The sequence below is a fragment of the Orcinus orca genome, chromosome 6 (assembly GCF_937001465.1).
Source record: "Orcinus orca chromosome 6, mOrcOrc1.1, whole genome shotgun sequence".
NCBI lineage: Eukaryota > Metazoa > Chordata > Mammalia > Artiodactyla > Delphinidae > Orcinus > Orcinus orca.
In genome coordinates, this window is record NC_064564.1 from 109,885,168 (window position 1) to 109,899,286 (window position 14,119).

At 57.1% G+C, this 14,119-nt stretch overlaps 1 protein-coding gene across 3 annotated transcripts in view; it reads left to right on the plus strand.

Moving 5' to 3' along the window:
• The window catches only part of NEK6 (NIMA related kinase 6), an 84,369-nt gene that overhangs the window by 44,840 nt on the left and 25,410 nt on the right, over window positions 1-14,119 (plus strand). For all 3 annotated transcript variants that reach the window (XM_004269239.4, XM_049711441.1, XM_033427220.2), the window contains exons 3-5: window positions 6,858-6,998; window positions 8,401-8,463; window positions 11,512-11,622. In XM_004269239.4, the coding sequence (XP_004269287.1) occupies window positions 6,858-6,998; window positions 8,401-8,463; window positions 11,512-11,622 (315 nt within the window). The remainder of the gene's footprint in view (window positions 1-6,857; window positions 6,999-8,400; window positions 8,464-11,511; window positions 11,623-14,119) is intronic.

Below are 14,119 nucleotides of genomic sequence, written 5' to 3' on the forward strand. Positions count from 1 at the left end.
CATTTTCATCAGGAAAGAAACGCAGGGCTCAGCTGACCCACTAAGAAACACATGAATTTCCAAGAAGGAGAAAGGTGTTCTTGTCTGAGAAATCCCTGGCTAATGTGTCTTCCATCTGGAAAGTCTTTGCAAACCTGCTTGGGACGTGCCAAGTTCAGTTATATTCGGCACTGTTCAGAGACAGAGGAATGTGCATAACTTTGCAGGGGATGGGGACAGCTGTCATTAGTTCTGCATTGCACCAAAATCTTTATGAAAATCTTCCCAAAACAATGATGATAGATAAGATTTAATGACCAAATATTAACGGCCGTTAAAATTCAAGAAGTGTTTGCTAAGTGTTGTAAATTCAGCAAGTGCTTGTCTCGTTTCTGCCTTGGGTCTGCGGGCGAGCCCTACACAGAAGTGAATAAAGATGATGCAGAGGTGAGGCTCCCAGGGAGGGATGGACCGATGCAGGGGGAGCCCAGAGAATGGGGTGGCTTGTTCTGCCCGGGGCATCAGGGTTGACAAGGAAAGCTCTCTCTAGAAAGAAGATGACACGTGGGCTGACAATGAGCAGGAGTTTGGGGCAAAACAGGGAGAGGAGGATGTTCCAGGAAGAGGAAAGAGCCAGCCCTGAAGGTGCAGGACCAGTCAGGTTGGATAAGGATTTAAATACCTGTGCTTAGAAAAGGTAACAGCTGGTGTTTATGAGAAGCCTGGAATCCACATTGTCATTTGGAATTGAATCTGTAGCAAATGGGGAGCCCATTTGGGGTTTAAATTGACAAGGGGCTTGGGTTTTAGGTCACTGGTAGCTGGGGCCCGAGGCACAAGGTAGGTGAAAATGGGAGGTCACGTGATGCTTTGGCCTTAAATGGGCCCGACACAGGGAGGGAAGATGCCAGAGACTTCCAGGGGGAAAATCCAACTGCCCTTGGTAACTGAAGGGATTCGGGAAAGGGAGGTAGAGGACGTGGCCAGCCTGCTGGCATGGGGGCCGACGCTCTTTATGGTTTGTTTCCCTTCAGGTCTTTGCTTGTTAGTCGTTGGAGCTGGTTCCAGGTTCTCTCATCCGTGTGTTTAAGCTCAGCTTTCTCTGAGCTGGGTCAGTGAGGCTCGTCCTGGGGGGAGCTACCACAACTGAGGTGACCTTAGGTTTTGTCATCAGGCGTCTCCCATGTTCCGGCGTCCTGCTCGCTGCTCCCATGAGCTGATGGCACAAAGCTGAGTGTAGACAGACTTCCAAGCTGAGACAGTCACAGTGGTGGTTGTACCTACATTACGATGCCTGGCAGTTACCTCATTTCGTCCTCCTACCGACTCAAGAGAAGGAGACCTTATTCAGAGCTCCATTTTGCAGGGGAGGAAACCAAGATGAGTGGTAACTTGTCCTTTTTGCTGTTGAGGGGCAGAGCCCAGAGCCAGGGGTGGATCCAGGCCCTGTGGCCCCGCAGAGCATTTTCTTGCCACGAGGGCTGCAGGAGGGGAGACTGGCTTCGGGGACAAAATTAGCCAGATCGTGAAGAGCTGAGTGGGGCTGGCCTCGTACAGAGTCTGACAATATGGACTCTTTGTAAATCGCACCCTTCTTTCGTGCCACACAGATTTAAAGCACATTGCTCTACACGCATGTACCGCATCCGTGAGAAGTTCCCTGCACACGATGTCAGATGTCTTTAAAGGTGAAACTCGTTTACAGGAAATGTCATTCTGATGAAGCGTGCTTTTTAAAATCATAGAAGCGGTTGCCTTAAAATTAATGATGCATTGCAAATATCAGGGAAAAAAGACCCATCCAGTGTAAAGATGATTAAAATTCAGGTCAGAAGTCTGACTTAGTCAGGCTAAATTTTTTAATGAGATTTCAGAAAATTAATTGGGCGAATGCATTTTTATTCTTTTAACATGGAATTTTATGCTCCTGTTTGGGAAAAAAAAAGGATTTGTCGATGACTGAGGCTTATTGTGGTTCAAACATTTTAAACTCAAATTAGCGCAGGGGGGGGAGCATTTGTGGCCTAATTTGATCTGACTTGGGGAAGAGAGCTGGGCCTCTCCGAGCTTTCTGGGGTGGTCCAAGACCCTCCCTCCCGCTGCTGTATGTCTGGTCATGTCCTCCATTTCTTGGGAGGGTGCGATCGGGGCTGCAGGTGACTCAGGACCTCGGCCGCGTCATCGACTCCTGATCCCACCAAATTCCTCCTGCTGCCCAGGGAGTTGCTCCCAGAGGCTCCTCCTCTCTGAGATCGCGAGTCCTCCCCAGGCCTACCGCCACCTCCTCCCTGCCCCTCCACCCATCTCTTCTACCTTTTCGGGAGAGCTAAGGGGCTCCCACCCTGGGGAAGGGGGATGAGTAGGTCAGAAATGGCCTCTGGTGCCCACAGCACAGCCTAGAAAGGGAGGCGAGCCTGTTGTCTAGCACAGGCCCTGGGTGAGTGGCACAAGGTCGGTAAAGTCAGAAGCTGCAGGTACATTCACCTCACCACTTTCCTGTAGCCAGAGGATGTTGGGTAAATGAGCTCTCTGAGCCTCAGTTTCCTCATATGTGAAATGGGGCTGGGGAGACCTAAGTGAGATGGTGTACTTTAAACATCCAGCATGGTACCCAGCATCAGGGGTGTTAAGGAAATGGGATGTCGTTGATCTTATTCTTGTATTTTAAAATTCATTTCAGGGAATTCCCCGGTGGTCCAGTGGCTGGGACCCCACACTTTCACTGCTGTGGCCTGGGTTCGATATCTGGTCAGGGAACTAAGATCCCACAGGCCACGTGGCGCGGCCAAAAACAAGAAGAAGAAGAAGAAACATTCATTTTAGTTTGTATAGCTAAAGAGCCTGGGGCTAGAAATATGCCCGGCGCAGACCCTTGGTGGGGTGTGGACGGGGGTGATGATAATGACAGCTGACAACTCCCTGTGCTTGGGTCCCTGGGCCAGGCTCCCGCCAGGCCAGGCACACCCTGCCTCAGCTCACCCCCAGCCCCTGGGAAGTAGGTGCTGCCATTCTCCAGACATTCAACAATGCCAACCCAATAGTAATAATAACAGCAAACACGCGGCATTTCCTAAGTGCTGGGCCCTCTTCTAAGTGTTCACTCATTAACTTATTTAACTGCCAACAACCCTCTGGAGGGCGCGCTGATTATCTCAGTTGGACAGATGAGGAAACCGAGGCCCAGAGGGCTCACCGGGAAGTGGCAGAGCCAGGACTGGAACCCAGGCCTCCAGGCCCCAGCTTTAGTGTCTCAACCGACAGAGCCAGAGTGGCAGTCACCTCTCTGCCAACCTGGGCCCAGGGATTGTGTTTATTTTCCCCGGGGGGCAGCATGGGGTCCCAGACGTAACGGGACAGTAAGCGTTGCATGAGCCATTTGCAGAAAGGCCATCGCCGTGTTTGCCCAGCAGTTTAGAGCTCCCCAGACCCTCTTGTCCTGGAATCCTCTGGGAAGTCCTGGGCTGGTGTTTCTAACATCCCCCATCATGGGTGACCTCTCTCTGATGCAGGAGCAAGAGTGGAACTTGCCAGGGCCCACCCAGGAGGTGGGTGGCAGCAGGGAGAGGCCTGGCCTTTGGGGACAAGAGCTCAGTTCAGCTTTTCTCCGAGCCCCTGAGTTAAATCGGGGTCAGGACTCTGCTGGCTCAGGCAGCTGCGCCCAGGAGCCCCGTGTCCCGTGGTGACCCCCACCTGAGCAGAGGCCCCTCTGGGGACAGGGCCCGGTCCTAACCCCTGTAAGGGCAGCAGAGGCCCCTGAGCCCCCTCACCGCTGTGCTGCTGCCCGGGTAACCTGCCCCCTCCTCAGAGCTTTCCTCTAATTAGGTCGAATGGGCTGTGACAGGAAATGCAAATCTGGGTCATCGCATATGCAGATGTGCAGGGGAGTCTCAGCGATGGTGGCTGGGAAGTCGCCCGCATCCTCTGGGAGCTTCCAGTGGCTGTGGAGCTGGGCCACGTGGCCTCTGGGGAACATCCTTGGGGTGGGTGGAGAGCACTGGGGACTGACCACTCGCCACGGAGGGAAGCAGCCCCACGTTGGCAGAGCCAGGATCGTTAGTGAGCACATCCCCCAGACTCTTCACTGCCCCACGTCACCTGGCAGCGCAGCTGGGTCTCTATCGTCAGGGAGTTCAAGTCCCAGCTCCCCACTGCCTGTGCCTCAGTGTCCTTATTCATAAAGTGGGATTAATAAGTCTTGTTTGGGCTTCCCTGGTGGCGCAGTGGTTGGGAGTCCACCTGCCGATGCAGGGGACGCAGGTTCGTGCCCCGGTCCGGGAAGATCCCACATGCCGCGGAGCGGCTGGGCCCGTGAGCCATGGCCGCTGAGCCTGCGCATCCGGAGCCTGTGCTCTGCAACGGGAGAGGCCACAACAGTGAGAGGCCCGCGTACCGGAAAAAAAAAAAAAAAAAAAAAAAAAAAAGTCTTGTTTTCCAAGGCCGTTAGGAGACTCTAGTGCTGAGACCTGTCTAAGCATCTAGTACAGCAGCGGACGCACAGTAGGTGCCTGATACACGAAAGCCTGTCGTCGTTATTTTCATGACCACGTGTGATCCCTCCAAGTGCCACGAAAGCTCCCTTTTTCTAGGGTGTGTGATTTCAGCTGCACCCATGGAAGTGACAGTGACTGGGTCAGAGTCCCTTCTGCACCAGGCTGTTTTGGGTGCATTTCGTTGTGTCATTTGACAAACATGCCCTGAGCACTTGCTTCGAGTGGGTCAGAGCCTTAGTTCGAGGGGCAGAAAGGGGACCAAGACAGGGGCCCACTTGTGAGGCCCATGGTGGGGGGATGGGTGGGACCCAGGTGGCTGAAGCAGGAGGTGCAGGCCTGGCCAGTCACAGGCTCTCAGAGGAAACGCAGAAGTGGCATCTGAGTTGGGAGGCCACACAGCACCGGGTGACGGGTATAGGCGAAGGGTGAAGGCTCTGGAGTACCCAACCCCGGGTTCAAATCCCCGCCGTTACGCGTGGTGGGGTCTGGAGCCTCCGCTCGGTTTCCTGAAATGGAGGTTGCGATGATGTCCGCTCGCAGCGTCCTGGGAAGCATTCTGCACGGTGCCTGGCATGCAGTCCGCGCTCAGTAAATGCATGCTTGCTCGTCTTAGGTGGACACGCAGTGTATAGGTAGGTCAGTTGCTGTGACTGAAGAACTTACCTGACAGAGACCAGCAGGTGCTGGTAAGAGCATCGTCTTCTTCCTCCGCCAACCCTCTCTTCTGCTCGGGTCCCCAGGTGGAGCATCTTCAAATCTCTGGAGTCCTGGAGACTTCAGAGTCGGGGTGGGCCCAGCTGTCATCTTGCTGAGGGAAGGAGGCAGCGGGATTGCGGGCTGCGAGGCTGAGTTCCATTTCTCACTCCTGGCAAGAGGGTCCCCGTTAGGGTCTCCTTGGCCCACAGCTGAGCCTCGGCCGGTGCAGAGGCGGTGGGTAGTTGCTCGGGGCCCCCCTGCCTTCCTCACTCCTGCCCTGCCCACTCCTGCCCGTAACATGACTGCAACCACGAAGCACCTACTGTGTGCAGGGCTCAGCAATCTCCTGGGACCCTCACGGCCACCCTACTTCTCCCTTATAGACGAGGAGACCGAGGCACAGGGTGGCTTGTGTAACCGCCAAGGTCACCAGCCAGCGACCCAGGCTGATTGGCTGCACTGTCGGGGTTCCCAAGGCTCTTCCAGGGCCTACTGGTCTGTCGTTGGCATTCCTAGTAGGGAGAATTCCAGAACACAGCCCAGTGAAATACTTGATCTTCCACACTCTCAGATGATCTGGCCCAAGTCTGGAAGAGACATTTTTCACTTCAGAAAATTCAGCGGCTTATTCTTGCTGCAGTGGGGCTTTCAGGGTTCCTTGCCCCACCCCTGCTCCCCAGACTGAATCCTGCACACATTTCTGCACACCTACTATATGGAAGTCATCTGACAACAACAGACACCCTTTCTTCATGCCACCATCCCGCTGGGGAGGGTCCCCAGTGTCAGTGATCCCCCGTCTGAGAGTAGCAGGAGGGAGGGTGCATCCCGCCAGGCTGACGTGGGGCATTCTCTCCCCCCCTTCCCCTCCCAGGGCCCAGCGTTGGCGCCCCCTCCTCTCCTCTTCCCGAGAGTACCTTTGCAGGTGTGTTTGTGTGTGTGTCGGTGGCGGGGAGGTACCTGGCCACTGCTGCCTCACCTGTTGGCTCCATCCCAGGGCAGGTCCTACAGCTTAATCATGGCTTTCGATGCTGGCCCCTGGAGAGTCATCACGAAGTCTCCAGATTCTTCACGTTGCCATAAAGGAGGCAGTGTATCCAAAAAATGGGCTCAGAGCGTCAGGCTGCAAGTTTAACCTTCGTGTTCTCGTCTGTGTGATGGGACTGGCTACCCCGGGAAGGGAAGTTGCCGCTTTTAGGATGACTTGCAGGGTTAGGGTTGAGGTTGCACATGGAGGGCCCACAGGGCCTCCCCGTGGTTGTGTGACTTCGGTGACTTGCTTCCTTAGACATTTATTGCACCTACTCTGCTGCCCGGCTCCACCGGGACAGAAAGGATTCAGGAGTGACCAAGGCAGGCAAGGCGCTGGCCCACAGAGCCAGCCTTCAGGGGGCAGAGACAGAAATGAGCAAAGGAAAAAGTGATCACATACTGAGGGGTGGTGATAAATGCTGTGGAGGAGATCACATCTGCAGAGTGGGGTCCTTGGCATCAAATGGAGCTGGTGTGGAGAGCGCCAGGGGGCGAGGGGGGCTCTGAGTGTGGGGTTGGCAACCAGGGTCCCTCCTTCACCTTGTAGGGGCACTGCTGGAGCTCAGGAAGGGGCAGCAGCCCCCCGCCCCCCCCCCCCACGGCTCCTGGCCCTCTGCTCTGCCTGGCTGGTCACCGATGCCCTCTGTTCCTCCCCTCCAGAGGCACCCGAACGCCCTGTCTTTTCGCTGCTCGCTGGCTGACTTCCAGATTGAGAAGAAGATCGGCCGCGGGCAGTTCAGCGAGGTGTACAAGGCCACCTGCCTGCTGGACAGGAAGACAGTGGCTCTGAAGAAGGTGCAGGTGAGCCAACAGCCCCATGGGGTCAAGACCACATGGCAGGAATGGCTTGTGTCCGAACATTGTAGCTCTGGTCTAGTCCCGTCTCTTCCCTTCCCTCCCCTCTCTCCCTCCCTTCCCCTCCCCCTCCCCTCCCCCTTCCTCTGTAAATGAGGGAAACTAGTACACATCTCACTCACTCACGGGGGCTGTGGGAGAATCAGGGCGACTTGTCTTTGTGGAAGCTCACTGTAAGTCATAAAGGAGAAGAAGAAGGAGCATGTGCTGAGCACCTGCTGTATACTGGATCACGCTGGCGCTCACGGAACTGTGACAGCACCCCTGTGGGTAGGGATCTTCATCCTCCCAGAGATGGAAAACTCGCCAGGGATGGAGGGAGCTGAGACTCAGATCTGTGGCCACTGACGCTTGTGGTCAGCTCTGGGCTTGAGTGCCCTGCCCGACCTCTGAGTCCCTCCTGAACAGAGGAGTGGGGTCGGACAGATGGGCTTTAGGCAGCAAAGCCCGGGCAGGAAGCTTTTCCATGAGAGCCACTGAGCCCGTCGGAACGCTGCTTTGCTGCAGGAACGGTCTTGAATCCTCCAGCAGAGCTTCCAGGATCCCTCTATTTGCTCATTTACCTTAAAGAAGGAGATTAACAGTCTGGGCAGAGGAGGCCCAGGAGAGAGAAGGTAGCTGAGACACAGTCACGAGGTGGGGAGACAAGACGAAGACCCCCCGCCTGGAGCCGGCCAACGTGGTCGCCTCCTTGTTGATCTGTGAGCTGCACGTGAGGCCTCTGATGGCCGGAGGAGAGACGGGCTCCTCGGTTCAGAAAAGACCTGTGTTCTGCTCTTTGTCTGCCAAGGAAGGGCTTACCCGGGTTCTCTTGGTGTTGGTTTTTAGTGCCAGGATGGATTCTGTGGTGGGGCTGCTGCAGTGTCGCCCTCCTGTTTGTTCCTGTGAGTTAGAAGATGCTGGGAGGACCCACACAGTGAACACTAGGGGGGCTGGGGGTCAGGGGGCGCATGCTGTACCCCCTCTTCTTACTCGGTCCACATGACGGTCCTGTGAGGTCAGGCTGTTGGCCCCATTTACAGACGTGAAGACTGAGGCTCCAAGCATGTTTCCTGCCACTTAACCAGTGCACGACCTCAGCAAGTCACTGGGCTTCTCTGGACCTCAGTCTCCTCCTCTGTAAGTCGGTGACAGTAACTCCTGCCTCATGGGAGTTGCCCTGATGATTTGGTGGAAATTGGTCAGCACAGCACTTGGCACGTGGTGGGCACCCAGTAATACGAACTGTTGTCCTTACAGGGTTCCCTCGGCGAGGAGGTGGGAGAACCCGGACTGGGGTCCTGGGCCTCATGCCCCCTCTGGGGGTGCTGGGTTTTAACCACTCTTTCTCTGTTTCCTCTCACCCAAGATATTTGAGATGATGGACGCCAAGGCCCGGCAGGACTGTGTCAAGGAGATCGGCCTCCTGAAGGTGAGTGCCCTGGGCTGAGCGGGGGTCCCTCACTTCCTTGGGCCAGTCTGGGCCGCATCATGTCCATCACAGCCCTCAGCCCGTTAGCTTCAGAAACAACATACCTGCGGGGGACAGCAGCTTGTTTGTTTTCTTGTGGCCTAGCAGGGACCCCGCCTCACCTCTGCCCAGTCCTCATTCTGCCCCCAGACTGGCTGTCCTTGTCCCACGTGGATCCTGGATGTGGCGGCCCGTGGACCAGGCTACTGGGGAAGGAGCGAGGGTGGGCATTGGGTTGAACTTCAGTTTGTCTGTCTCTTGTCTCCCTCTCTGTCTCATCCTGTCTTTCCTCTCAGTCTCGTATTCGTGGCACGCACATCTGAATATTCAGCCGCAGTGTGTTCTCTTTTCTTCTCTCCCATCCTCTTACTCCCCCCAGGAGATGCTCTCTGTTGGGGAGATGCAGCAAAGCCAGCCTGGGGCACTGGGTAGAGTTAACAGCCAAGCACGTGGCCCTGGGCTCTGGCTGCGGGCGGGGCCCAGGGCCCCTGAGCTGTCAGCCTGTTGGGCTCTTGCTAGGTCTCCCACAGGGAGGAGGCACAGTTGGGGATGGGTCTCCCCAGGGGTAGCTGGTATGCCCGCTCCTCTGTGGGCGGAAGTCCCTGGTTCAGCCAGAGCTGGGCTGACTGGACAGGGTCATGTGAAGGACAGACGTGCAGGGGCCCATCTAAGGCGAGGGATGGTGGTGGTGTCTGTAGTCGTTCCTTTTCCCCTCCCCGCTGGCTTCCCCAGTGGCCTCCTGAGAGTCAGAGATGACAGAACTTTCTGGACTAGACCAAGCCTGGTCTAAGGGCTGCTCTCTCCTGGGGATCCCGCCCTACTCCCCAGGCTTAAGGTTCAGTGTGGAAGGAGGGGGGCAGATTGTAGTGGCCTTGAATGCCACACTCAGGATGTGAGACTTGAACATGGGAACAAGAGGGGGGGCCCTGTAGTGGCTGCGAGCAAGGGGCCGTGGCCAGATGGGAGTTGTGAGCGCTCGCTGGGGTGGCCCCCGGCCACGATGGGTCCTGGGGGCAAGGCTGGAGGCGGGAGGCTTGTAGCTATCACAGGTCCAAAAATACCCTTCAGATAACATTTTTAAAGTTTTACGAAATGGTCAAATTCGGGACCTGCTAGTGATGCTGGGAACTGATTACCCAGCCCTGGGGAACAGCTGTCATGATCACCCTGCCCTGTCTTCCCACTTGTGGCCAAGAACACGTGTACTGCTCACACGAGTGAGGAACTGTATGCATGTGCACACTGAGCCAGGCTGTTCGGTTCCTGGGCGCAGAAGTGTGTGACCACAGCCCCTTTGGTGAGGCCGCCCCAGGTGGCGTGAACCCGGCCTTTCTGGGGGAGGGCGTTCTGACCCTCCCCCAGGCTGCAGTGCCGCCAAGTGCGGTCGGCCGTGGGCTTCCGAGGCAGACCCACCCCTTGCTCACTAGCTGTGGGGCTGTGGGCAGGCTGCTGACCACTTGGGGCCTCAGTTTCCTCATTTGTCAAAGGGGGTGATTGACAGCAGTGCTGTGTCTTCAGAGGTGTTGGTGGAATTAGTGAGAAGATGCATTGGGAGGACTCAGTGTAGCGTCCGGTCAGAGGCAGCCCTCGTTGCCATGGTTATAACCTCTGCCCCAAGGCCAGCCCCTTTCCAGAACTTGACCCACCTCCCCGGCCTGCCCGTGGAAGTCAACAGGATGTTCCAGGGCACGAGGTGTTTCCTACAAAACAGAGGGAAACACGGTTCTCGGAAGGGCCACTGGGCGACATCGTTCATACTGTTCATGCCAGGACCATTGAGAGGCTGCCAGGCGTGGGGCAGGAAGGCGAGCCCTGTAGGAGCCTCCAGGGCTGGCTTAGGGAGAGAACAAGAGGCGGATGTGTGGCTGTGTGATGTCTGCCGACGTTCCCCTCATTTCAGAATCCAAGACTGGGTGCAGGGCGGCATGCAGCATAGATGCACGTCCCTTGCCCAGCAACCTTCTGGGCCTTTGGGAAAATGTGCTTTCAAGTGGCCTCTGGAGGGGAGCCCCTGTGGGCAGGCGACCATACTGTGGCAGAATATTTGCGTCCCCTGTGCCTTCCCCAGATCCTGGAATCATTTTGGTGTAAACAGTTTCAGTTATAAGCAGTTGCCAGGGTCTCCTGTTAGCCAGCCAGGGGCTGACTTCCAGTCAGTGGGGTGCTGTCCTGTCTGGAGAACACACGGACGATGGTGATCGGGCCAGAGGCAGGGCTCTGGCACTGAGCGCCGCACTCAGGGCAGCTCTCATACCAGGAATGATTCTTTTTCCCAAGATTTCACAAAGAATGGGTCAGGGGCTTCCCTGGTGGCACAGTGGTTGAGAATCTGCCTGCTAATGCAGGGGACACGGGTTCGAGCCCTGGTCGGGGAAGATCCCACATGCCGCGGAGCATCTAGGCCCGTGAGCCACAACTACTGAGCCTGCGCGTCTGGAGCCTGTGCTCCGCAACAAGAGAGGCCGCGACAGTGAGAGGCCCGTGCACCGCGATGAAGAGTGGCCCCCACTCGCCGCAACTAGAGAGACAGCCCTTGCACAGAAACGAAGACCCAGCGCAGCCAAAAATAAATAAATAAATTAATTAATTAAAAAAAAAAAAGTGGGTCAGAAATTGAGGAAGTGGGAAGGAAGAAGGAAGGAGACGGACACTTCTAAGTGCTCTGCGGAGTGCAGCGACGGAGCAGTGGGGGCCTGGCCCCGCCCTAGAGGGGCTTGGGTGGTGAAGAGGGGGGTCATTTCCACAGTGTCTAGAGTCTTAGCTCTGTGCAGTCACCATGTCAGACATTTCAAGGGTATCAGCCCCTGTAATCTTCACAACTTCTCTCCAAAACATTATGTCCATTCTGCAGAGGAGGAAACTGAGGCTCGGGGATGCAAAATGGCTTTCCCAGTGTCACCCAGGTCTGCCTGACTCCCAAGCGCAGGCCTTTCCCCCCAGATACCCCACCTCTCCAGCTGTACCGCCTCTCAGGGGCTCCCTACTCCCTCTTTTTCTCTCTTCGGACAGCAACTGAACCATCCAAACATCATCAAGTATTTGGACTCGTTCATTGAGGACAGCGAGCTGAACATTGTGCTGGAGCTGGCAGACGCGGGCGACCTCTCGCAGATGATCAAGGTGAGGGTGCCTGGTGGGGGCCGGGTCGGGGGCCCCTCCTCCGACCGGGTTCCTCACTGCCCTGGCCTCAGGCAGAGGTGGCCACTGCGGGACACTCAGCCCCCCTTGCCGATGCTCACAGGCCTCAGCTGTGGCCCCTCTCGGGTCCCACCCGCACTTGCTGGGAGAAGGCCAGCTATGGGCAGTGGCTCGTGGGCCACTTCTGCCTTGCAGAGGGATGGGGACAGAGCCCCATGGAGGTCGGACCCCAGCTCATGGAATCTGGGAAAGTGTCTATTGGGGCCAACTGGCTCATTTTATAGAAGGGAGAACTGAGCCCAGAGAGGCTGAAAGACTTGCCCGAGGATCCCACACGTGGGGACAGACCGGTACCTCTGGCCCAGGTCTCTATTTCTGGCCTAGGGCCCTCCAGTGGACATCATCCCCCAGGTGACCTTCCTGCGGCCCCTCCAGCCCTGGAGAGGCATCTTCCTTCCCATATAATGGCTGAGGCTGGGGGTCTCGGAGTGGTTGGGCAACTTGCCAAGTCCCACAAGCAGTCCCCAGACTGCCCCGTCCCCCTTGCCCCACCTCCTTGGGCCCAGGACCAGGTCCGCCTGAGTCTGCACTCGGGGACCATCACGGCTCCACTGATGGGCACCTACTGTGGGCCACAGCCCTCCTGAGCACATGCATCACTCACCAAGTCCACATCGTCCTTAGATAGCGAAGCTCAGAGAGGTTTAGTAACCTGCTTGAGGCAGCACAGCCTCTAAATGGGACCCCCGGGCCTGAGCTCTCAGCTTCACTCATTGCTCCTTCCTCAAGGTTCTCACTCCCCTGCTGGCTAGACCCTCATCCACAGAGCGCTGTCGTGGGGTTGCATCGCCTCCCTCCCAGGAGCCCAGTCTGTCCGTGAGCCACGCTGGGCCACGCTCAAGCCCACACCCTGCTCTCAGCCACACTTGCAAACAGGGCCAGACATGGATTCTCTACCTTTCCCACCAGGCACTGGGGATTGAGCAGTTAATTGCCCGGCGCCTGCTATTCTGAAATTTGGCTCCTAGGAATACAGGCGTCTCTGGGAAGCGGCATTACTTGAGCTGTTATCACCTGTTTTTATATTTTCGTTGACATATTAATGCATTTGCAGGGAGGTTAATCTCCACACAGATCCCTGGTGGAAACAGATGTGCTATATCACGTCTTACTTCTTTTTCTCCCCCCCCCACCCCCGCCCCACTTTGTTTCTCCTTCCCATGCCATTCTCTCACAGAACACGCATGCCTCCAGCATCCACTGTGTGCCCACCCCCATGCTGAGACCTAGGGATGCTGCTGGCGGGGCAGTGCCCTCAGGGAGCTCACCTTCTAATGGGAGGGCAGGGCTGTGAACAAGCAGTCATGAGCTGCCATGAACAAGCCAAGTTCAGGGTCTGTGGGAGCCAGGGAAGGCTTCCTGGAGGAGGTGACACATGAGCAGAGACCCATGAGGGGATACCCGCAGCCCAGAGGCAGAACAGCTTGTGCCAGAGCCCAGAGGGATGGAAACCCAGGGGTCCACAAAGTACTTTGGTCCAGGAGAGCACTGGGCAAGGGGAGGGGTGGAGAGCGTGAGGCGGAGGGTGGTCGGACCAACCAGGGCCTCATATGCAGGCTTAGGATTTGGAACCTTGCCCCGAGGTCAGCAAGAAGCTTCCTGAGACTCGTGGTGCAGAGTAAACATGACAGCTTTGTGTTCTGGAAGAAGGACTGGATGCCCAGTGGAGGGAGGGGCGGGGCTGGGGGGAGAACAGCGGGAGGAAAGACCCTGGAATATGGCCTGTGGTGAGGGTGCTGCACCCTGTCAGCCCCAGGGGACCCCAGACCCCCTCACAGCCTCTCAGTCCATGGAGTGGGGCTGGAGTCAGACAGTGGGGTAGGGGGTGCTGGGCAAATTACAAATCCCTCCCCTCCCTGAACCTCAGTTTCCACCCCTGTCCCGGGGGCCTCACAGGGGACGGCCGTGTGGGAGCTGCGGGACCCGGATGCAAGCTTCTTCCAGCCAGGAGAGACAGGAGGGAGGCACGTGGGTGTCCAGCACCCTTTGTGCCTGGCCTGGGGTGGGGTGCCTTCCCTTCACCACGTGCCCCTTCCCAGACTTCCCTGGGGCCAACCCTGGCTCAGGGTTCAAGTCGGTCACTCACCCCCTGGGTTTCTGGGGGCAGTGGCCCGGCTTCCGGGCGCCTCAGGCCCTCCTGTCCCGGGACCCCTTCTCCTCACCTGGCCTGGCACCTCCCCTCCCTCGGTCACGGGGCCCCTCACCCTGCCCTGCCCCTCCCTGAGCCTGTTCCCCCTGCTGTGGCCCTTCACCTGCAGAGCCTGGCTGGGTGCTGTCCCCAGTAGGCGGGACAGGCAGGGCAGGGCAGTAGAAAGACCCTGGGCCCAGAGTCAGATACACCTGCTGGATGACCTTGGACGGGTCCCTGTGCCTCAGTTTCCCTGTCTGTAATGCACCCAGCACAGTGCCTGGGGCCTGG